This window comes from Prionailurus bengalensis, chromosome F2 (assembly GCF_016509475.1).
Source record: "Prionailurus bengalensis isolate Pbe53 chromosome F2, Fcat_Pben_1.1_paternal_pri, whole genome shotgun sequence".
Lineage (NCBI taxonomy): Eukaryota > Metazoa > Chordata > Mammalia > Carnivora > Felidae > Prionailurus > Prionailurus bengalensis.
The window spans coordinates 775,220-800,006 of record NC_057353.1 but is presented as its reverse complement, the minus strand read 5'-3'; the positions used below and the strand labels follow the sequence as shown (position 1 = coordinate 800,006).

General features: G+C 48.8%; 2 protein-coding genes across 2 annotated transcripts in view; one reads left to right on the top strand and one right to left on the bottom strand.

Annotated features, from left to right (window-relative positions):
• The first annotated feature begins 6,436 nt into the window (after nucleotides 1–6,436).
• CEBPD (CCAAT enhancer binding protein delta) lies at nucleotides 6,437–7,835 on the top strand. The gene has a single exon (XM_043601031.1). It carries the CDS (start codon nucleotides 6,583–6,585, stop codon nucleotides 7,402–7,404), a length of 822 nt encoding a protein of 273 aa, XP_043456966.1. The 5' UTR covers nucleotides 6,437–6,582; the 3' UTR covers nucleotides 7,405–7,835.
• A 776-nt stretch (nucleotides 7,836–8,611) lies between these two features.
• Nucleotides 8,612–24,787, bottom strand: part of SPIDR (scaffold protein involved in DNA repair) — a 502,960-nt gene continuing 486,784 nt past the window's right edge. The window contains exons 17-20 of the mRNA XM_043601030.1: nucleotides 15,974–16,067; nucleotides 14,811–14,925; nucleotides 14,468–14,521; nucleotides 8,612–9,276 (exon numbers count right to left, since the gene is read on the bottom strand). Coding sequence (XP_043456965.1) covers nucleotides 9,112–9,276; nucleotides 14,468–14,521; nucleotides 14,811–14,925; nucleotides 15,974–16,067 — 428 coding nt within the window. The 3' untranslated portion in view covers nucleotides 8,612–9,111. The remainder of the gene's footprint in view (nucleotides 9,277–14,467; nucleotides 14,522–14,810; nucleotides 14,926–15,973; nucleotides 16,068–24,787) is intronic.

Here is a 24,787-nt window from a genome sequence, read left to right as displayed (position 1 = left end):
TTCCAATAGTTTTTGCCTTTATTTCCCTTGCCTCAGGAGACGTATCTAGAAAAATGTCGCTACAGCTGATGTCAGAGACATTATTGCTTGTGTTCTCTTCTAGGTTTTTATGTTTTCAGGTCTCACATAAGGTCTTTCATCCATTGTGAATGTACTTTTGTGTATGGTACAAGAAGGTGGCCCAGTTTTGTTCTTTTGCATGTTACTGTCCAGTTTTCTCAGCACGATTTGTTGAAGAGACTTTCCCATTAGTCTTTCCTTTTTTGAAGATTAATTGACCATACAATTGTCGGTTTATTTCTGGGCTTACTATTTTGTTTCATTGAACTGTGTGTTGATTTTTGTGCCAGTACCATCCTATTTTGGTCACTACAGCTTTGTCATATAACTTGAAGTCTGGAATTGTGATACCTCCGGTTTTGTTTTTCTCTTTCAAGATTGCTTTGGCTATTCAGGATCTTTTGTGGTTCCATACGGATTACAGAACTGTTACAGTTCTGTGAAAAATGCTGTTGGTATTTTGATAGGGATTGCATTAAATGTGTAGATTGCTTGGGGTAGTACTGGCATTTTAACTATATTTGTGTTATGCCCAGAATTTGTGATCCCCAAAGACCACTAGGGAGCTGAGTCTGATGCAAAAGCAAAAGAACCTTTATTCGAGCTAGCTCGAGCTCAATCCCCTACCTGCACCGACGCAGCGGTGAGATACCGGACAGAGAGCGAGTTTCAAAAGGACAAAGGTTTTATAGGGGTCTAGGGGCAGTTGGTGAGGTAATGGCTGTGGCCTCAGCCGATTGGCTGGGGAAGGGTCGGAGTCCTGTTACGCAGGTCGCTGGGCGTGTTTTGATCAGGAAGTTTGAATGGGTGAGTGGGAGGTTACTCAAGGAGAGGAGGCGCGGTCTGAGGTTTCTGCGATTTTCCCGGAAAAGGGGTCATGCCGGGGACATAGTCACTCAAGGTGGAGGACACAGAACAAGATGGAGTCGGCCGGCGTAGGCCCGCCCTCTCAATTTGTTCTTCCAATTCATGAGCATGGAATGTCTTTCCATTTCTTTGTGCCATCTTCAATTTCTTTCATCAGTGTTTTCTGGTTTTTGGAGTACAAGTCTTTCACCTCTTTAGTTAGGTTTATTCCCAGGTATCTTATTCTTTTCAGTGCAATTTGTAGCTGGGATTATTTTATTAATTTCTCTTTCTTCATTATTGGAATATAGAAATGCAACAGATTTCTGTATGCTGATTTTATATCCTGTGACTTCCTGAATTCATTTGTCAATTCTAGCAATTTTTGGGTAGAGTCTTTTGGGTTTTTTATATACAGTATCCTGTCATCGGCAAGTAGTGACAGTTTGACTTCTTAGTGATCCAGATGGTTTTTATTTGTTTTCATTGATTACTGTGGCTTAGGACTTCCAGCACTATGTTAAATAATGGTGAGAGTGGACATCCCTGTCTTATTGCTGGCCTTAAGGGAAAAACTCTCAGTTTCTCCCCACTGTATGATGTTCATTGTGGAGTTTTTCATGTAAGACATTTATTATGTTCCCCCTAAAGCTACTTTGTTGAGGGTTTTTTTAAAACTCATGAATGGATGTACTTTGAAAATGCTTTTTTTTTTTTTTTGCATCTATTGACATGATCACAAGGTTTTTATCCTGTTCCTGATGTATCATGCTGATTCGTGAATATAGTCTGTTTTAATGGTTACCTTAAATGCCTTAAGCCAAAAGTATCTCTGTATATGTACACACACACACACACACACACACGAAAAAAATACACTTGTAGTTTTTGCAGATTGGTTTGTGTGTTGGGATACTCCTTCAATGCTTAGCTAGGCTTTTTAAAATGAATTCTGCCTCAGCTTTCACTTCCCGAATGAGTGGAGCATGAAGTTCAGCCAGAAGTGAAAGTCGGGGGCATTCTTCGGTCCTGCGTATGCAGCCCGTCCGGGGCATGCCTGTGCACTTCCTGATTTCCTGGAATATGCAGGGGCTTTTAAAAGCCCTTTCCCCCCACCTATCTCCTTTCCCAAAGTCTTCTTTCCCCAGGGGTTTGGTCTCCCTTTCGCTCGTCTTAGGCTGCTACAGCCAGTAGCTTTGCTCCTACGTGCTTTTGGCAAATGCCCAAAGGCCACCCCTCGCCCCAGTCCCTCAGGGGGTCACTGGACAGATCCGCAGCTCGTCAGTCCACTGAGAACAGAGTCTGCATCGCTCCTCCGGCACCAGCAGCCTGCACCAGGAGCTCCCACCGCCGTCTTCACGACCGCCAGCGGCCCGGAGGGTGGGGGACAGCACGCGGGAAATGCAAAATGCCACCACGCTCGCTTAGTGGCAGCGGAGCGGCTTCGTCACTGCGCTTTCCTCCTGTACAGGTTTTGGGCCAGATTTCAGACTTCCACGCTAGTTGATTCGGACAGTGTACCAGCTGTTACTGTGGAGGGACGGAGCGCTGGTGCTCCCTACTCCACGACTTTTAGACACTTGGCTCCTCTCCTTTTCTTAACATTACCAGGTTGTCCTACGAAGAACTTAGTCTCCTACAGACACTGATTTTAATCTGTGGCACAAATGCATGGGTGAACAGGAAAATACAAGCCGGGTTCATTGCTTAGGACATTTCTACACTTCACGTTCACCGTTTTCCTCCTCTGAATCACTTTTCAATTCAGTCACTGACGCTTGGGCTTTTTACACGACACTGCTGTCTATCCCACCGTGAGAGTTGGGACGTGGAATTCCTTGAAAGCTCCACTGTCATCCCCGGGACTTCACTCCCAGCCCGACACCCAGGTACAAGCAATGACGAACCCCCTAACTGACTCGTTGGCCGATGCTGATTGTCATGTGAATCCCAATTTCAATTAAAAAAAAAAAAATACCTGTAACAATTGGCACTACGTGGGATGTACTTTTCCGGAAAAACCAGATGAGGAAATGATTAATTTGGCTAAAGTAAGTCACAGAAGGCAACAGAGAGGTGCCGTTCGGGAGGGCTAGAGAGTTGATGGAAGGACGCAGCCAGCCAAGCAGTAGAGGAAAAGCCCCGTCAGCAGAACGGTCGGCATCACCCGCAGGGGACCAGGCGGGTCTGGAGGATATTCAGAGTTGAGTCACGGGTCAGTTGCTCGTGGTAGGAAATGGACTGAAAAGAGTGGGCTGTGGAGGGTTCACACTCAGAAAGTGACACACTATTGTAGCAAAGGACTTTTCAGGAGATTCTGAGGAACACAGCAATGTGATGTCTTCCTCTTGGAAGCCCGCCTGGAGGCCATGTGCAAAACGGATTGATTTGGGGTGGGCAAGTGCCACCAAGGGGGTGGCTGAGGAGCTGGGTCATGGCAGGGAGGACAGACAGGTGTGGGCTGACGGCGGGATAAGTCCACAAGAAAACAGGCTGGGAAGGCAAACCGCCCCTCCTCTGTGTTTTTATTACTGGGAACGTGAGCAAATATATGGCAGGTTGGACAAATGAGCAACACAATCTGACATAACCAAATACCCGTTTTCAGCTCTGGCTACTGTGTGATCTGGGGGCTCAGTCTCCAGAGGCTGAATGCAGAAATTTTTACCAACCGGGGTCGGTTTTTAATAAATATATAGGACTTAACAGCACCAAGGATGTGACTCCAATTCACACGGACCTTGTGTTTTCATTACTTTAACCCGTCTTGCCTTTTCTTTTTTTTTTTTTTTTAAATTTTTTTTTTTCAATGTTTATTTTTATTTTTGGGACAGAGAGAGGCAGAGCATGAGCAGGGGAGGGGCAGAGAGAGAGGGAGACACAGAATCGGAAACAGGCTCCAGGCTCCGAGCCATCAGCCCAGAGCCTGACGCGGGGCTCGAACTCACGGGCCGCGAGATCGTGACCTGGCTGAAGTCGGACGCTTAACCGACTGCGCCACCCAGGCGCCCCTGCCGTCTTGCCTTTTCAAACTAATATATATTTGAATAAGTTTTACCCAAAAAAGTCTGTATTTGTAACCTCACTGTTGACTGAGATGAAACGCATGAAAATAGACCAAGAAGTTAAAATTAGTCCTAAGGCAGGTCAACAAAATATCTAATGTGACGGTTGAGAATAATAATCTAAAGAGGGCGCTGAAGTCAACAGTCTCTCTCTCGAAACTTCATTTTTACATTTTTGATAGCACCGCTCCCAGAACATTTGCACTGTTCCAGACTTTAATTTGGAGGAGACCTGTTCTTGGCTCACATCTTGTGCCATATGAAGCACCCCAAAATGATCTCTCATCAGAACCGAGTTATGGTCACTCTGTTATGGATGCGCAGGACTTTCTAATTCTGACAGTGCTCAATACTCGAGCATATTTTAAGCATTTTCAGCCTCCTGGCTTTTCTAAAAGGCTGATGTGTTTAGAAAGTCCACAGGGAGGGGACTTCATCAGAAAGTCTCAACTATGCGCAACATAGGAGCACCTTCATAAACACCGGGAACCCAAAGCCTCCACGTTTTGAAGGTGTGCTTCCTTGACGCCTTCATTTGGCCCCTTCGGCTCAGAATACTGAAGACTCGAGAAGGCTCAAGTAATTACTTGAAACAGATCCCTAACAACGAGAAATGAACAGATCGGTATTTATCTTGAATAAATTTATAGTAGAGCTGGGAAAGGGCAGAAAGTGGAGGCATTTAAGAAAGGACTACGAACAACTGTCTTTTTGACAGCCCCTCAACCTTCAACTGCTCTATTATTTTTTAAAAAGCCTTCAATTTTCCCTCAAATGTCACAACAAATCCATAGTTTGCTGGTCTATGATCTCTCCCCTTCTCCCTACTTCTGGAAAAGGGAAGAAAAAAATTTAAATCCAAAAGTTATCATTAGTGCATAATACACTAAAAAAATGTTGGCCTCCCATACCTTTCAAGCTCAATCCTAATCTGATATGTGAATCGACTAATCACCTCACTGAATCATTTTCATACGAATATGGTTCCTCCATATATTCATTTTACATTCTCTGATTGGAGAGAGCTTCGATAGTGTTTCTATAGGTTCCTAAATAAGAACCGAGACATATGTCGTCAGCTTTTTCTTCGCTTAGGCATGAGCCCACACTATATGTGTCCCTGGGTTTTACCCTTCATAGGAAATTAATCAATAGTGTAACATCATGTGCCCTCTCCAAGTAATTCCAAAGCAACATGTTTGTCCTTGTAGAAAACCTATAAAACATCCATAGTATATCATTAGAAATTACCTCTGGAATTGCCTGCATTAACTCCGGTGCAGTTTTTGGAGCGTTAAAAGTCTGGTGAGTGAGAAGCCGAAGCCAAGCACAGATGTGAGAACGAGGCCACGTTGGAATAAGGTCAGCGATTTAATAAGTGCACTTGCCCAGAAACGCCTGCCCCAAATTGCAGGAAACAACGAACAAAATCAATCCATCCCGTCTCTTCATGCATTTTACAGTATGAAGAGCCAGCAACGTGATACGCTGTCAGAGCTGCTCGTGTAAATCTCTTTCTCCTAAAGAGGACCCACCCGCTTTAGACTCAAAAGGACTTCTTCTTGGAATACCGGGCACAGAGAAAAGAGCCCGGAACTAAACACAGGACTGGAGCAAGACGCCACCGCCAGATGGCACTGCTTTAGCAGGCCGAGCGCGAACGCCAGGGCGCGGGGAGCTCGCGGGGAGCGCGGGGCCGCGGGACTTTGCGGGGGTCGAGCCGGCCGTCGGGGCCTGCGAGCGCGGCAGCCCCCGGCATTTAGCGCGGCCGGCGGCTCCAACGTGCGTCGGGACTCCTCGTCTCCCGTCTGCTGTGCCCCGCGGTCCCTGCGGCCTGAAGCTCCAGCCGCGACGCCGAGCCTCGACCCCTAGGGCCGACTGGGCCCCGGGAACCCGGGGGAGAAGGGCCAAATTGGGCCCCGGGTTTCCGGAAACGTGCGAAGCCCCCCCCCCCCCCCCCCCCCCCCCCCCCCACTGAGCCCTCCTTGCCGCTCGTGGCGCGGACCGGGGTCCCCAGGGCCGGAGCCGTGGCTGGAGAACGCCCCAGCGCTCTGTCCTCGGTCCCGCAGTCGCCCCCCCGCCCCCCAGCTGGCGCTCCCTGAAACGACGGGAACCGGCCCGGGACGCGCGCGCCGCAGCCAAGTCCTGGTTTTGATTTCACTGCCGCTCCGAAGAGCAAAGAGGCTCCAAACCCAACAAACAGGAAGGAGAGAAGGAGCCGGAGTGCGGGCAGAGGGAGGGCCATTCCCAGCAGAAGCGATCGGGCCGGGCCGCGGACGGGGAGGAAGTGGCGCCCCTTCCCCTCCCGCGCGGGCCGGGGCGTGGGGGTGGGGGTGGGGGCAGCGAGAGGACAGCGGCCGGGGGCGGGGGGGGGGGGTGGCTCGGGGGCGGCTCCGGGGCCGGGCGGGGTGCTCGGGGCGGGGTCTCCCTGGGCGCCGCCGCCCGCCGCCCCCCTCCTCCTCCCCCTCCCCCTCCCCGCGGCCCCGGGGCGCCCCCGCGGTTCTGGAGCCGGGGCGGGGCGTGCGCGTCAGCTCGAGCTAGAAAAGGCGGCGGGGCCCGGCCCAGCGAGGTGACAGCCGCGCTCGGACACGGAGGCCGGCCCGACGCCGCCATGAGCGCCGCGCTCTTCAGCCTGGACGGCCCGGCGCGCGGCGCGCCCTGGCCCGCGGAGCCCGCGCCCTTTTACGAGCCGGGCCGGGCGGGCAAGCCAGGCCGCGGGAGCGAGCCGGGGAGCCTGGGCGAGCCGGGCGCCGTAGCCCCCGCCATGTACGACGACGAGAGCGCCATCGACTTCAGCGCCTACATCGACTCCATGGCCGCCGTGCCCACCCTAGAGCTGTGCCACGACGAGCTCTTCGCCGACCTCTTCAACAGCAACCACAAGGCGGGCGCGGCGGGCGCCGCCGCGGGAGCCCTGGAGCTGCTGCCCGGCGGCCTCGCGCGCCCCCACGGCCCGGGCACTGCCGCCCCGCGTCCGCTCAAGCGCGAGCCCGACTGGGGCGACGGCGACGCGCCCGGCTCGCTGCTGCCGGCGCAGGTGGCCGCGTGCGCGCAGACGGTGGTGAGCCTGGCGGCCGCGGCGCAGCCCACGCCGCCCACGTCGCCCGAGCCGCCGCGCGGCAGCCCCGGGCCGAGCCCCGCCCCGGGCCCGGCGCGGGAGAAGAGCGCCGGCAAGAGGGGTCCGGACCGCGGCAGCCCGGAGTACCGGCAGCGGCGCGAGCGCAACAACATCGCCGTGCGCAAGAGCCGCGACAAGGCCAAGCGGCGCAACCAGGAGATGCAGCAGAAGCTGGTGGAGCTGTCGGCCGAAAACGAGAAACTGCACCAGCGCGTGGAGCAGCTCACGCGGGACCTGGCCGGCCTCCGGCAGTTCTTCAAGCAGCTGCCCAGCCCGCCCTTCCTGCCGGCCGCCGGGGCCGCCGACTGCCGGTAACGCGCGGCCCCGGGGGGGAGGGGGGGGCGGGAGAGACTCACCAACGACCGATACCTCAGACCCGACGGGCCCGGGAGCGGAGCGCGCCCCGCCCGGACGCCGCGAGAGCCGCTGGGCGCCGGCCGCAGTGTCTTTGGGACGCGCCCACGGAGGAACCTACGGCCTGGACTGAACCACCACTGAACTTCGAGAGAAGCTATACGTGTTTCTTTCCCCTTAAATTATTTTTATAATGGTAGCTTTTCTACATCTTACTCCTGTTGATGCAGCTAAGGTACATTTGTAAAAAAAAAAAAAGAAAAAGAAAAAAAAGGAAACAAACTTTTCAGACAAACCCTTTGTATTGTAGATAAGAGGAAAAGACTGAGCATGCTCACTTTTTTATATTAATTTTTACAGCATTTGTAAGAATAAAGAAGCATTTAAAACCACCCCCGATTCCCGTATTCACAGTGACTCCTGAATGCTGGTGGCCCCAGGACCTCGCTGGGGAAGGGCACGTTCCAGTGCCAGGCATGCAGCAAGGCACCGGGGAGGCCGCGGGACTCAGGTGTGTGTCCCTGAGGGGGGACCTGAGCTCCCTAGAAGAGGGGATCTGCTTTGCTCTTTGAAACCTGCCAGAGTCTACCTCCAGATGTTTTGTTTGCTTAAGATCGAGGAAGCACGAATAAAGGAACTCGTGCTAGACTAGTAGCTTTCCGGTGGAAGGTGCTCCCAGAGAAGTTCCGGGACTTGGGGAGGAGGCTGGCGGGATGACCGGTCCTGCAGTTGACTTAGGGGCTCCTCTGTAGGCAAGAGCCCCCAGGGGCTCCCTAACTTCAGTTGGCTGCTGCAGGGGTGAGGGGTGAGGGGAGGGATCCGGCTCTCCGCACAGCATGTCTGAGTCGTCTTTGGCTTCCATGGGACTTTGCTTTCACTTTCCTCAGTCTTAGGTACAGCTTCCAGTAGGTTTTCCGAGTGGGTGTAAACATAAGATAGTTCTGTGGTAGATGCAAAAGACGGTCAAAAAGCTCCTCAAAAGCAGCAGTCCTGCCGGTCGTTGAAATGTTTCAAAGCTTCATCAGGACAAATCAAGCCGTTCACCTTTCCCCCAATTAAAGCGGGTACTCGGCGCCCTTTCTTGCTCTGGACTGCTAGGTCTATCTTATGTAATTTAACCGTGGCCTATCATGATTGTCTTGTTATAAAGGAGGAAACAAAATCTTTGTTGTCTAAAGACAATTTATTCATCATTTCGCGTTAATTTAAATCTCTGCCAACAAAGCCAACAATAACCAATCACTCCTCTTGAGTCTGTAATCTCGGCTCTCTGTGCACAGTACCCAGCATGATTAAACAGGCCTATCGGTATAGCGAGAATCACAGCAGGTAACTTATCTATACTTTAGGAGTAACAGTTTTAAACACTTAAAAATTACAAGTGAGCAGAATTTTTTTCTTGCTGTTTTAATACTGCCTAAGATGAAGTACAAAATGAAGGCCTCAAGCTTGGTTAAGTTTTAATATAACATGTTCCTGAATTTGCACAGAGGTCGTAAAATATAACTGTAGAGAAAAGCATTTTGAGGTATAGTTTACAAAATTATCTTGCTAACATTTGCCCTAGAAAAATCTAAGTTCCATTTCAAGATCATACAGTACACTCACTCTGCCCGTAGTTAACAAATAACTATCCCAACCACCACCACCTCCGCCGCATCACAAAGTTCACAGCTCCTGTGGCGAGGGGCAGTGTCGGGAAGAGGCTCTTCCTGCAGTCAGGAGCTCAATTTCCTCCAATCCAACGCAGCTAGCCGGGTGGGTGGTTACGGACCGGACAAAACAATTCAACAGCCCCACCTCCTTTCCGAGGACACTCTTCACTTCATAACTCTGCAGTGACAGAAGGCATGCTGGTTAAAGCAAACAGAGCTAGCCCTGGACGTCCTGTTCCCAACAACACAGAACACCAAAGAGCAGAGCAGAAGGTCCTTCCCTTAGTCTGTGACCTTCCACTTTTCAAATGGTGAGAACAACAGGGTGAGGAAGAAAAAAAGTGACAGGCTAGATAAAAGCCCTGTTGATTATGGCAAACGAAGGAGCTCCTGTTTTCTGATCTTTGTTAGTGGATGCAACGACAAGGACGTCCCAGCTGGCTGTCCTCGGAGAGGAACTGGGGACTGACATACAAAGGGATGTGCCCCGGTCTCAGTGGGAAGGCTGGGGGCAGGGCACGCATCATGCTTGCAGCTGTCTTCCACTTCCTTTGGGACACTTCCCCAATCTAGCAACACTTCTGGTCAAAGGATTGCCTGGTACTTTGCCCCAAACTTCCCTCCTTAACAGGATCCCGTTTTTTCTAGAGTAACTCTTCTCAGGCCAAACATGCAGAAAGCTTTTCCTTCACACTGTTTGTTTGAGGAGTATCTTACAGGCAGGTTTCATCTCTAGATGAGAACTCAGGGCACTGGACAGCATGGGAACCAGATGACTGTGCTAGGAAGGTGTGGCAGGTTTCAAACCTCAGAACACTTTCTTCCAGGGGTTGGGGGGAAGTGGGACTGAAAATAAAGAGCGGCTCAAACTCGCTGGGACGAATCCCATCTCTGGCTTCAGCAGAGACGGAAGCCCTGGAAGGTAACAGGTTCTTTCAGAGGCTCCTTTGCTGCCACCTGCAGAATGCTATCTGAGGTGCATCACCCCTCCTCTGCGCAAGACCCCTTCACACAACTCTACAGTAGCTCAGGTCTGTATGTTTTAGCTCGCTCCTTCCATCGTTAATGTGTCTTCGCGAAGGAGATGGAGGCTGGAGGGCTCTGACAACGTGGCAAAAGTAGGCACATGTCTGTGGCTCCCTGGTGCCCTCCCATCGAAGGTGGGCACCTCACTGCCCTCACCCTGGCTCCTGGGCTGGACTTAGTGACTACTTCTCACGGAAAGTATGGTGGAAAGGACACTGAGTGGCATCCCCAGCTTGGTCAGGAAGGAGCCCAGCTTCTGCCTACATCTCTTGGGATCCAGACACATATCGTGAGAGAAGCTAGACTGTGTGGCCAGAGCCCGAGAAGGTCCCAGGCAAAGGAGCACAGCAGTCAGTGGGGGACTGAAGGGCGTTTTGTGAGTCCAGCCTAGCCCTTGGGGCACCAACTGATGGCCCGCAGAGCTGTCCTGGCAGAGCCCTATCCAAACTGCAGGTCTGTATGCAGAGTAAGTATGGAGGCCACCTAAGCTTTGGGGTGGTGGGTTTTGAAGCAGTAACATGATGTTCAACCTGGGATCAACCTGGGATGCGAACACTGCTCTACCGCCAGTCCACAAGATCGTTCTGCTTCCCCATCTTTGAAGGCATATTGCAACACACCCAGCCTATTCAATGTGATCAGTAGTTTTGGTTTCTTCAGTGGCTTAATGGAGGGATGGGGGAGTAAGAGTTGCAGTCAAGACAGGTGAAGAGGGGTCAAAGGGCAGCTCAGTTAGTCAAGTGTCCCAACTCTTGATTTCAGCTCAGGTCGTGGCCCCAAGGTCATGGGATTGAGCCCCGCAATAGGCTCTGTGCTGAGTGTGGAGCCTGCTTGAGATTCTCTCTCTCTCTCTCTCTCTCTCTCTCTCTCCCTCCCTCCCTCCTGCCCCTCTCCCACTTGTGCACTCTCTCCCTCTCTAAAACACAAACACAAACAAAAAAAGACAGATGAAGAGGCGGAACTAAAGTCTCTCACTGGACAACCGAGGCTGAGGCCTTCCTCAGCCCCAGCTCATCTGTGCCATTGATGTCAGGTTCGTGGCCCACTGCCTTGATCATTCGTCAAGGACTTGCTATAAACCAAGAGGGGTCTGATCCTGGAGAGATGGCAGAGAACCAGACAGCCGCAGGACTGTGGGGTGTGGAGGGCGCCCATAGGGCCGTGCAGAGTAAGGGGTCGCCATCCCCGGCTGGGAGGACTGAGGTAGGCCGGCTGGGTACTTCTTTGCTGTCTCTCACTACTTGTACATTCGTGCGTGGGGAAGAAGGAGGCCCAGGCACTCCTACACTCACTCAGGCGGAGAATTCTGGCTTGTAAACAAAGTCAGGAACAGATCATTCCTTCTTACCACATCCGATTTGGCAGCGATAGATTATAATAACCACATCATAGTCAATAATAACTATATCACTGATAAGTGGAAATCAAATGATAATTATGTTTGGGGGGAATTAAGATGGGAAGGTACAGAACAGTCACACTAGCAAACGCAAGTGCACTGTTCGTATGAACGGACTGAATGTACATATGTGTAAAATGTGTCTGTTTTTAAAAGGCGCACTACATTTCCCTTCAACTTTTATTTTTCTGAAAGCTAGGAAACAAACTCCAAATTTCGTATCACTATAATGTGACCTTTGACAACTAACATGTACAACAGCAGCCGCTCCATTTCTCACCTCTGTAGCTTGAACGCGTCAAAGTTTCGGTATAAAACTTCACACTCCGGTGTCCTAACCAGAAACAGTACATCTGTTCCAGGGAGTGGAGCTATGGTTCTCATGGAAAGACTAATTTGATTCTTTGGATTTTGGCAAATGTGCATTCTCACCCAGAAAATGGACACAATCCAGACTGCAAAACTCACGCTCATGTCTCCACAGAGGACCTTCTTACACCCATCTTCTATCAGCTCCTTGCAGGTCAGATGTAAAGCCCTGATTATCCACTGTGGGTAAAGCTGGGGGAGGGGGAAGGAGGTGACTAAAATGTGCCCCCAGGCTTGCAATTTACCCTAATTTTACTGGCGTCAGCTCTGATAACAGAGCACCCAGAAAGGTGACACCCAGGACTGTTGCCACCCTGTGCCCCTCACCCAGTGCAAATGTGCACACGTAGGCACACACAGGTGTGTACACACGCTCAAGCACACCCACAGGCAAACCCACCGGCAAACGCACCCACGCTCAGATACACACACGTTTGCACACACACCCTTGAGCTCTTTATAAGTAGGGTTTTGCCTACAGGTGCCCCGTAGTTGAGAGGTGTGATGTGTAAGAGGTACAAGTCAGCCTCACTCAGAAGGAAATCAAGTGAAGAGACAGTTCTGCCGGGGCCTCCTCCTGATCCCCAGGTCCCTACAGAGAGGTTGGGGACTCAAGAGCAGTCCGTGGCTGGAGGCTTCCCAGGGGGAGCACCAGGCTGCTCTCTGGAGGAGCCTGTGGGGAACCGGAGGGAGAACAGGCCTGAGCCTGGTAGGGCCCAGCCAGGGCCCCCTGAGGAACTGCGGGGCAGGTGCTGGGCCTCTGCGCCCATGTGGGCCTGCGGGGAGCCGTGCACCATCCCAAGTGCTGCTTCTTGTTTGCTGAGGCTGTGGGTTTGGGTTCATTCGCTATGTGTTCTCCTTAAGCAGAAGTTTTCCCAACACTTCCCAACTTTTTGCCCAGATAACCTAGATCTGCCACGTTCACACCTGTTTAAAGCCCCCTCCAATCCCATCAGCCTTACCCAGGATCACGCCCTTCTTTCTTCCGCCTCACCCACCCCGGAGACCGAGAGATAAGGTGACAAGAGGAATCAGTCAGCAGGCACTGCTGTCTTGTCACCCAGAAACTTCAGGGGGAACAGAAACATACACACAAGGATCCGTCACCCTCCCACACTCTGCTAGGTAGTCACTTCTGGGGATAACAATGTACCCAACGAAGACTGTGGCTGCGGGCCCTGCACTCTCGTTTCTTTAGTGGTAAAGTGTGGATTCTGCACTACCGAGATGTTGGGGACGTTCAATAAGGCAAAGGTGTACGAAAAACGGTGAGCACAGTTGGCGGCCCACTGTAGTTACCGACTCACATTTTACTTGGACACAGTCAGGGAGTACTTGCTCATGAGCCCATCCATCAGTCCCTACACGCGAAGCAGCCCTTGGGATACAGGTTTGGCGTGGGGCTGGAGGTGTCCCCATGCTGCGCTAGGGAGCTATGCCCCCGCCGGTATGCTGTATCCCAGGGAGAGAGCCAGAAACTCTTTTTAGGGCTCCACGGGCAGTTCCGCCCTGAAACCTGGTCGGACCAGCGATCCCCTAGGATCCTATTCATGGATTTATCCGCGTCCCAGTTTAGTCCAAACTTTGAGAGCCATGGTTTTGAGGGAGGAGTGTGAATGGCTGCTCCACCTCCTGTGCTGCCGACCTCTGCCCCTCAGGAGGGGCTGGCAGCTGCCGGAGGCAGAAGCCCCTCGCACCTCCAGAGGAGCCCCACATTCTGGCTGCAATCGGAGCTGGAATTTGGCCATGGGATCCCATCAGAAAGTTCTGCAGATGACCAGCCCGCTTTTCGCCACAATCTGCCCAGCTGGCCCAAGTCTGCTACTTGGATGTGGACCCCACCACTGGCCACAGATACCTTTTGTGACCTGGGAACTGGGCCCTGGCACCATTGCAGTGGTCAGTCCCCCGTGCTCTTCTCTGGGGTTCAGTGATTCCACGGGCCACTTGTGGTGCTAGCAGATGGTTTTGACCAGACATGTCAAGGACAGACCTTTCCTGTTTATGAGGGCCAAATTTTACAAGGAAGAAACTGTCTCTGGGCCGTAAGTTATGTATGTTTAGGTGGTGGTTTTCTTGAAGGAGCACACCGCTTTACTAAGCCTCACACCACAGCAACTCTCAGGGCAGGCAAAACGGTTCTGAGAAATAACGGTAACGTTCCAGTTACTCAGACTCTGGAATACCCAGCAATTAACAAACACAAGATGCGTGCCTCAGACATTCCCGTTCTATTAATGTAAAACCATGGCAGGCCTTGAAGTGTCAACTGTCTTACTAAAATCAAAGCCAGGGAGATAGATTCACGGATCTACTGCAAGACTGGTTAGGAAAGAGCCTCGATCCCACAAGGGAAAGGTCTCGTGAACAGACACGGCACTTGTCAGGAAGAGACAGCGGTGTGGCGTGCCCACGTCTTGGCCTACTCCAAACACCGAGGACGCGCACGATTATACCGCGGCACTCCGCTGTAACCGAGAGTGCAGGAGGCGGGGGTCTGCACCTGGGGATGATCCACTGACTCGGGCTGAAGCGCACAGGGCTGGACACCTGGGCTGCGTGTCCCTGGACTTACCCCATCTTCGCAGGCGGCGAACCTCAGGAGCGAAGAAATACTGGCCTGGGACAGCTGCAACGACAGCGGGGCGGGCGGGTTAAACCCCAGGACGGGTGCCAGTGCTCAGGCCCGCGCCCGGGGTTCATGTCGAGTCTTCATCTCTCCGGTAGCTTCCCTCTCCGAGTCTTAAGTCCAACGTGACTGTAAGTCACAGACATGGGAAGACAGTGTTCCTGAGGGGGAGCCCTTCCCTCCCCTCCCCCAGGGAAGGAGAAACAGAGGCCGCCCTCCCAGCTGGCGGTGCGGCAGAGGGGCTCTGTGACACAGAGTGGGACGCATGCGAGCACCGCCCGCCTCCTACCTCGACCCTCACTGTGCACTGGGGGCGAGACGGGCAGTCCAGGAACACCTGCAAGTGCCTTCTGAGAAGAGGAGAGATGACCGTGCGGGAGCAGTCCCCACAGGAAAAGGCGCCTCTGTTGTTTGGAAACACACAGGGAAGACAGGACTTGGAAAGCACAAATCAGAAGAGTCTAGTGGTAGACAATTTTTTCTAAACACGAGTGTTTGCTGAGACAGATTTACCCTCAGAAACGAAATTCCTGAAATAGGCCAGAAAAAGCTCCAGGCTCAGCATGTTCTGAGGGACCAGTGTCAGCCTCCCGCCAAGGGCTGCGTAGGTAACTGATGCCCCAAGGGACGGAAGGGACACAGGCAGGGCAGTCTCATTCGAGCTGGGAGAGGGGGGACAGCAAACATCCCACGAAGCCAAGTGGAGGCCCTGGGCTCAGCAAGCAGAGGTCAGGGCTTCCCTTCTGCCTCAACAGGACAACCTCCTCCTTGTCACCAGTAGCTATGCTCCTTACTGCCACCAAGTAAGCCTGTGACTCAAACTCTTCTTGTCTCTTAAATATGATCCAGTAATGACTTGTTTACACCTAAGGCCACCGGCCCAGGAGGCGTCAAGGAGACAGCTGTCCTTTACTTATTAAGAAGCAGAAAAGTAACAATCGGGCCTCCTCCTGTCAGGTGACAAAGTCACCTTGGGAGGCTGGGGAACCGGCTCAGAGAACTACATTGATACCCAACCCCCTGGGGCCCAAGGGAGGGTATGCAGTAACGCTGGTCCAGGGAAGGAATGTCTGTTTACACAGATGTTCACTGGTCTCTGGAAAAGTCTGTACCCCCGCAGAGGACAAGCTGTAGAGTCACCAAGTTTGTCTCATTCATTCACATTTGCCCCGAGTTTTTCTTTTTACTCCTGACCGAAGATAAAGGAGCCGAGTACAAAACCGGGCTCTTTTCTCTTTGGTGAACTGCAAGGACCAGCAACACGCCCTGCCATGAGGAAGCAAGCTCACCTTGCACCACGGCCTTCTAGCTGCAGTGCCGCTACTTGGCTTCCGGGTGGGAGTCATGCCTGGGCCCTGGCAGGGGAAGCTGGCCCGAGGCAGCGTGGCACTGGGGCCCTGGGACTGGCTGCGGCTGCCCTGGGGTCTTTCAGGACAGCTGCGGCATGCTTACCTGTCTCCCGGGCTCTGCTCCAGTCTCTCGTTGCCACACAGGTCACAGGTGGGCCACGAGAAAGCCGTGCTCTCATCCACACCAACCACGGTGCCTGGGCCCACGTGAAACAAAGATGGAGTCTCAGGGGCAGTGTCCGCCCTCCCAACTTCTCTCTGTCCCTCAGGCCCTACATGCTAGTGTGAGGTTCCTCAGGTTGTTCTCTCCCTTGTGCGTTTATACAAATGTTCCCCAGCTTTTTATAATTTCCATGTACTGCACAAACAAAACTACAACAATAAAAAGTAAGTTGTTTAAAACTTGCCCATCTTGCTACCTAACCAAGTATTTCCATTCTGCCTCATTGTTTTCAGGTTTTTTCCAGATGTGTACATACTGAAATCATTACAAGCAAGCTGTCGGGGCAGTGTCTCACACTACTTTGTAGGTTGCTGGAGAGCCGTTGCAAGGACTGTCTTACTTGATATTCCATTTAAGTCACGGTTCCCTCCATATTGGACATACAGGTCTGAGGCAGTGGAAATCTTTCCACGTAAGGTCCTTATTGTACTGAGATCTCTTCCTCAGGCTAGATTCATGGAAGCAGAATCACTCTGTCAAGAGTATGAGTGTTGGAGATACAGAAACACCCTGTTAGAAGCTGTCTCCCACAAGGAGGTTCACGGTGATTCACACTGTCACCATCCATTCACAGAGTGTTAGCCTCACCTCAGTATTTGCTTCCTTGGTAAGTATAATGGAATTCCTTATGTTCATTTCCACTTCTTTGGTAAGGAAAGAGAAGTATTCTTATTGGTTTGTTATCCTCTTATGTGATTTCTTTGGTTTCCTTATTTCTTTTGTAACCCAATATTTGTGATTTATTTATTCAACAAACAAATGTGTATACAATGCTACTTAGTGTGGGATATACATGTAGCATGAAATATATAATGATGAATACTACAATCCCCACTCTTGTGGACTCTCCAGTCTGGTTGAGAAGAGAGACGAACAAATAATGAGAAAAATATGAATATGGGAGAAAACATTCACAAAAACATACCAGATAAAGGACTGTTATCCAAAATATACAAAGAACTCTTACAACTCAACAATAACACAGACAACCCAATTAAAAAATGGGCCTAACACCTTCATAGATACCTCACCAAAGATAATATAAGATGGCAAATAAGTATATGAAAGATGTCAAACATCATATGACCAGGGAAATGCAAATTAAAACAAGGAGAACACAAACACACACACACAAAATTCCAAATAATCCAATTAAAAACGGGCTGAGGACCTGACTAGATATTTTTCCAAAGAAGACATCAAGATGGCCAACAGACACATGAAAAGATGCTCAACATCACTGACTAAAAGGGAAATACAAATCAGAACAACGAGATATCACCTCATACCTGTTGGGATCACTAAACTCCGAAAGACAAGAAATAACAAGTGTTGGCAAGCACGTGGAGAAAGGGGAGCCCTCATGTACAGTTGGTGGGGATGCCAACGAGGGCAGCCACTGTATGGAGGTGGCTCAAAAAATTGAAAATAAAAACACCATATAATCCAGTAATTCCCCTATTGGGTATTTAACCAAAGAATACAAAAACACTAATTGGAAGATATATACACTCTGATGCTTATAGTAGCATTATTTACAATAACCAATTTATGGAAGCAGTCCAAGTGTCCCTCTATGGATGAATGGATAAAAACAGATGTGATACACATACACACACACAGGGGAATATTATTCAATCATAAACAAGAATGAGATCTTGCCATGTGCAATAAAAGGATGGACCTAGAGGGTATTATGCTAAGTGAAATAAGTCAGTCAGAGAAAGAGAAATACCATATGATTTTGCTTATATGTGGAATCTAAAAACCGAAACAACCAACCAAACAAACACAAAGTAGAAACAAACCCATAAGTACAGAGAACAAAGTGGTAGTTGCCAGCGGAGAGAGGGGTGGGGGATGGGCAAAACGGGTGAAGTGTTACAGGCTTCCAGTCACGGAATAAATGTTATGAGGAGACGATAATAGAGCTGTATGGTGACAGATGGTAGCTACCCTTGCAGTGAGCACAGCACAATGGATAAAGTTGTCAAATCACGATGTTGTACACTTGAAACTCCTGTAACACTGTGAGTCAACGACACTTCAATAAGTAAAACAAAACAAAATACCCAACAATGAGATAACACTACGCACCTATTGGAAGGGCCAAAATCCAGAACACTGACCCCACCAAATTCTGGTAAGGATATGGAACAATAGGAACTTGCAGTCATGGTCGGTGGGCATGCAAAATGGTACAGCTACTTCGGAAGACAGTTTTGGCAATTTCTTGTAAAACCAAACATAGTCTTACCAAATGACCCAGCAATTGTGCTTGGTGGTATTCATCCAAAGGAGTTGAAAATTTATGTCCACACAAATACCTGTATACAGATGTTTACAGCAGCTTTCTTCTTTTTTTTTTTTTTTTTAAGTTTTTATTTATTTATTTTGAGAGAGAGGGAGAGAGAATCCTAAGCAGGCTCCGCAATGTCAGCACAGAGCCCTATGCGGGGCTTGAACTCACGAACCATGAGGTCATGACCCGAACCGAAACCAAGAGTTGGACACTTAACCAACTGAGCCACCCAGGCGCCCCAGCAGCTTTATTCTTAATTGCCACAACTTGGAAGCAACCAAGATGTCCTTCAGCAGGTGAATGGATAAACTGTGGTACATCCATACAATGGGATATTATTCAGCACTAAAAAGAAATGAGCTATAATACCATGAAAGCATACATGGAAACTGAATTCATATTGCTTAGTGAAAGAAGCCAGTTTGAAAAAGCCACATACTGCATGATTCTAACTATACAACATTCTGGAAAAAGCAAAACTACACAGACAGTAAAAAGATCAACGGCTGCCACGTGTTAAAGGGGAGGGAGGGTGAATAGGTGGAGCAGAGGATTTTTATGTCAGTGAAACTACTCAGTCTGATACTGTGATAATGGATACATTGGATACATGTTGTACATTTGTCTGAACCCATGGAAGTACAATACCAAGAAGGAACTCTAATGTCAACTCTGGACTTTGGGTGATTATGATGTGACAATGTAGGCTCATCAACTGCGACAAATTTATCACCCTGGTGGGGGATGTTGATAATGGGGGAGGCAGTGCATGTGCAGGGGCAGGAGGTATGGGGAATCTCTGTAACTTCTGCTCAACTGTGCTGTAAACCTAAAACTGCTCTAAAAATAGTCTATTAAGGGGGTGCCTGGCTGGCTCAGTATGACTCTTGCTCTCAGGGTGGTGAGTTCAAGCCGCACATTGGGCACAGAGCCTACTTAAAATAAATAAACAAATATATAGTACATTCATAAATAAATAAAAATAGTCTATTAAATATTATCATAAAATAAATGCTAAATTGAGAAATGGAAAAGACCCTTGGAGGCAGAGAAGAGAGGCTCTCTAGCTAGCTTGAGGTCAGGGAAGGTTTCCCAAAAGAAGAGGCACGAGGTGTGGTTGTAGGTGGGTGACAGGTGCTGGTGGGGCTGGAGGCCAAACAGGCATGAAGGAAAGGCAAATGATATGGCTGAGAGGTTGGGAACCCAAGTCACTCAGGGTCTTGCTAGGGATGTTAGATTGGAAGGCATGAGAAGTCAGTGAGGAATTTTAAACAGGAGACTGAGATGCTCTAATTGTCTTGAAATGTGAAGCATTATAGATATCACCTAGATACATGAGCAAACCATAGACCATTCTTGTTGAAAAGTGGTGAGATTAGACATTAGAAAAGGTGTGACTTAAGTTTCCAGAAAAATAGAAGAATCATCCCTCCTAGTCCTGGAACAAAGATTTTCATTCTCTACTAGAACAAGCATTAGGAGAAACGTATCTGTAGGGGATAAAACAATTGTTACAACTAAGTAGGCTTGATTTATTAAAATGCATTCATGCAAGCCTACTTGAATGACTTTTTAAAAATGAAAATAATAGATCTTGATTTTGAAAAGCCTGTCCCAGCTAATTTCATTGTCCTTGCAAATCTAATCAAGATTGAGTCAAAGGGATAAAAAGTAAAGTCAATAACGGCTTATAATACAGCCGGAAAGGAGTGTTGACCAATTCACAAGAGGCAGAGGCATAAGTAGGGCCAAGCGGGATGAGGGGTTCCCATGCCACGGGTGTGTGTGCCCAGTGCCAGCTGGTTCACAGCAGTACTTGCTAAGTGTATGCTACATGAACTAATTAAAAGAAGACTGCTACCAACTAAAGTTCCTTTGTATCCTAAGATATCTTTGGGTGTTAACTGCACTTACATTTAGATGGGATTAAGCAATTTCCTTCCAGCAGGGAACAAGACACAGTTGAAGAAATATATTTCATCTGGGGTACACACCACTGGAGATGCCTTCCAGTAACTCGAAATAAATTCCAAGGGATGGCTGGGAAGCGTACTATTAAACTGTTAGCATCTAGAACATTTGCTTAAATGAAAACAAAAGGGAAAAAAAACCCCATTTTTGTTAGAGTTTGAGGGCTGTAACCATACTCATTGTTTGGCTGCAATGCACTATTAGAAGCTTTTACTTTTTGGGGCGCCTGGGTGGCTCAGCTAGTTAAGCATGGACTCTCGATTCCAGCTCAGGTCTTGATCTCACAGCCCTGAGTTCAAACCCTGCATTGGGCTCGACACTGGGCATGGAGTTTACTTAAAACATAAAATAAAATAAACTTTTTACTTTCCCTGTCTTATTTACAGAAATCTCTTGTAATCAGGTTTGGGAAAGGTGTATCACAGATACATTAAAACATGTTTTCAAAAAGGTTCTTTCACAGGCTCCCTCCTGGGAAGTGCAGTGGCTCCTTTCCAGTAGGGGACAGGGCAGCTACAGGCTCCGGTATTTTCTTCAGTGACTTTCAACTCTCTGGCACACCCTCCTCTCCACTCTTGTTTTCTAACGGACAGAAGCTGGGGCTCAGAAGTGAGGCCAAAGCCTGGTCTGAAGACAGGACTTGGCCACACATTTCCAGGGAGGCAGAGTACAATCTACCCTTGCTGTGTTGGTGCCCCTGGCAGTGAGCGAGACCACCACCCACTAGCAAGGGGAATATAAACAAGTGCTGAGCAACGCAATGAGATAAAAACCAATGCTGCAAAACTTTTTTATCCTAAAAAAAAGTGAACTGAGAAGAGCCCTTGCATAGTGTGGATGCTGATGATTGGGAAATGAGACCAGAAGGCCTGGCAACCCAAGTGCGACAGTGAGCACTGTCCCCCACGGGGGCTCCATTTTCCAGGAACACTTGAGCAGATGGAGCACTCCCGCAGATGGAGGACTCAAGCAGATGGAGCACTCGTGCAGGTGGAGCACTCACACAGATGGAGCACTTGCGCAGATGGAGGACTCATGCAGATGGAGCACTCGTGTAGGTGGAGCACACGTGTAGATGGAGCACTTGAGCAGATGGAGCACTCGTGCAAATGGAGCACTCGAGCAGATGGAGGACTCCAGCAGATGGAGCACTTGTGCAGGTGGAGCACTTCTGCAGATGGAGCACTCATGCAGATGGAGCACCCGTGCAGATAGATGGAGCACTTGCGCAGATGGAGCACTCGTGCTAGTGGAGCACTCGAGCAGATGGAGGACTCTAGCAGATAGATGGAGCACTTGAGCAGATGGAGCACTCGTGCAGGTAGAACACTTGAGAAGATGGCGCACTCGAGTAGATGGAGCACCCGTGCAGGTGGAGCACTCGTGCCGGTGGAGGATTCGTGCAGATACAGCACTCATGCATGTGGAACACTCCTACAGTTGGAGCACTCGAGCAGATGGAGGACTCGAGCAGACAGATGGAGCACTTGTGCAGGTGGAGATGTTTGTTCTCAGTGAAGGACTAGCTCACAGGGCCATACCCTGACTTTGTTCAAGCTCTACTCGGGGAAAATGCTCGATGTTCTGCAAGGTCCACACCACTGTTGGAGACGCTGATGCCCACCTGATTTAGCTGCTGCAGAGAGCTGTCCACCTCCCAGCACTGACCTCCTGCAGATGGTGAAAGAGCCTGCTTGGAGCTCTCTTTGGACAAGCCATCACTGGGCTTTCCAGGACAGGGAAGGGCAGAGTAGAGCAAGGCTGAGTTACGGAGAAAGGGGTGTCTGCTATTGTTACCTCACTGAGTAGTAAGGACTCTAGGCTTGTGTGGCTTTGATTGGAGTCAGATCTGGACAAGTCCACAGCTGGCTGGAAAGCAGGGAAGCCTCTGTGGCCCTTTGTCCATCAGTGGGATCTGTTCACTGCCCCAGCCTCTACCTTACCTGGGCTGTTCCTGCATGGGAGACTGGGCCAATCTTTGCTATTTTGCAGCTGGGGTTTTGTTTTCTCTAAATCCCTAGTTAACTGGTTCTTATCAGGGGATCTGGCAGCTCTGTGATAACAGTGTTTACATATCCACCTGACCCACCCAGAGGCCTGCAGGATACCTTCAGATAGAGATCCACAGGGAACTCTACATTAAAGTGGTGGCATGTGAAGAAAAGGATAAAAGTCAGAAACTGGATCTACATAAACTAAAGGAAGAGCATCAGAGAAGGAATAATAAAAGTTAATGTAAAACATAATAGTTTGCTTAGGTCATTAATAACAACAATGTATTCAGTGATTATACCTTATGGATAAGTGAATGTCAGCAATGTTCTAAGGAATGGGAGAGAGGAATTGAGAATATCCTTACAAGATACCTGTACTACCCTTGAAGCAGGATAGTGTTATTTCAAAGTGGACTTGGTTAGTTATAAATATATATTGCAGTATCTAGGGCAACCGCTAAGGAATGTTAAAAAAAAAAAAAAAAAAGCAAGCGCCTGGATGGCTCAGTCAGTTAAGCATCCAACTCTTGATTTCAGCTCAGGTCATGATCTGAGATCTGTGAGATCAACCCCTCTGCACTGTGCTGTCAGCTCAGAGCCTGCTTGGTATTCTCTCTCTCCTATCTCTCTGCCCTTCCCCCCCACTGTCTCTGTCTCTCTCAAAATAAATAAATAAACATTAAAAAAAAAAAGAATGTTAAGAAAAGTGTAATCAATATGCTGAGAAAGAGGAAAAAATGGAGTCATAAAATACTCAATTAAAATGAGAAAATGCAGGGGCACCTGGGTGGCTCAGTTGGTTAAGCGGCCGACTTCGGCTCAGGTCATGATCTCATGGTCCGTGAGTTCGAGCCCCGCGTCGGGCTCTGTGCTGACAGCTCAGAGCCTGGAGCCTGTTTCAGATTCTGTGTCTCCCTCTCTCTGACCCTCCCCCGTTCATGCTCTGTCTCTCTCTGTCTCAAAAGTAAATAAACGTTAAAAAAAAAATAAAAAATAAAATAAATAAATAAAATGAGAAAATGCAGGGGTGCCTGATGGCTCAGTTCATTGAGCAGCTTGATTTTGGCTCAGGTCATGATCCCAGGGTCATGGGACTGAGCCACTATGTTGAGCCCCACATCGGGCTTCCCACTGAGCATGAAGCCTGCTTAAGATCCCCTGTCACTCTCCCTCTGCCCCTCTCCCCAGCTCGTACTCTAACGTTAAAAAAATTAAAAAATAAAACAATAAAATGAGATAAAGCAGGAGGGTGGAAGACAAGTTCCCTGAATAGAAAACAATTATAAATACGATAGATATTAATCCAATTATACAAATATTCACTTCATGTGTGGATGGTCTAAAAACATAAATTAAAAGAGACTGTCAGAGTGGACAAAAAAACATGAGCTAACTCTGTTGTCTACTTCAACTATAAAGACACATAGAGATTAAAGTAAAATTATAGAAGAAAGATATACCCTGCTAACACTAATAAGTTAAAATAGGTATATTAATTTTAGACAGAGCAGACTTCAGATCCAGGAAAATTATTAGAGAGAAGACAGAAAAGGCATTAAATAATGATAAAGGGGTCAATTCGCCAAGAAGACATAACAATTCTTAATGTGTATGCACCTAACAACAGACTGTGAAAATATGTGAAGTAAACTGATAAAACTTCAAGGAGAGATAAAGAAACCCACTATTATATTTTATTTATTATTCTTCAAGACTTCAATACCCTTCTATCAATGACTGAAAGGTCCAAAGGCAGACAATCATCAAGACAGCTGAACTGAACAGCATCATCAATCAATTGGATCTAATTGACATTTATAGAATACTCAATCCAATGACAGCAGAATAAACATTCTTCTCAAGCTCACATGGAAATCCATCAAGACAGACCACAAAGTGGGGCATGAAACACATTTAAAAGTATAGAAATCATATAGAAATCAGGGGGACCTGGGTGGCTCAGTCAGTTGGGTGTCTAACTATTGATTTCAGCTTGGGTCATGATCCCAGGGTCGTGGGATTGAGCCCCACGTTGGGCTCTAGGCTGAGCGTGGATCCTGCTTAGGATTCTCTCTCTATTCCTCTGTCTCCTCTCCTGCTCATGTGCTCTCTCTCTCAAAAAAGGAAAGAAATCATACTAAGTATGTTCTTAGACCACAACGGAATTAAACAGAAGTCAATAACAGAAAGATAGCTGAAAACCCCCAAATAACTGGAGATTAAACAATACACTTCTAACTAACACATGGGTCAAAGAAGAAATCTCAAGAGAAGTTTTAAAATATTTTCAACTAAATGAAAATTAAAACATATCAAAACTTGTGGGATGTAGCAAAACCAGTGCTTAGAGAGAAATTTATAGCACTCTATGCATATATAAGAAAATATCTAATATATAGCTTTCATCTTAGGAAAAATAAAAAGAGA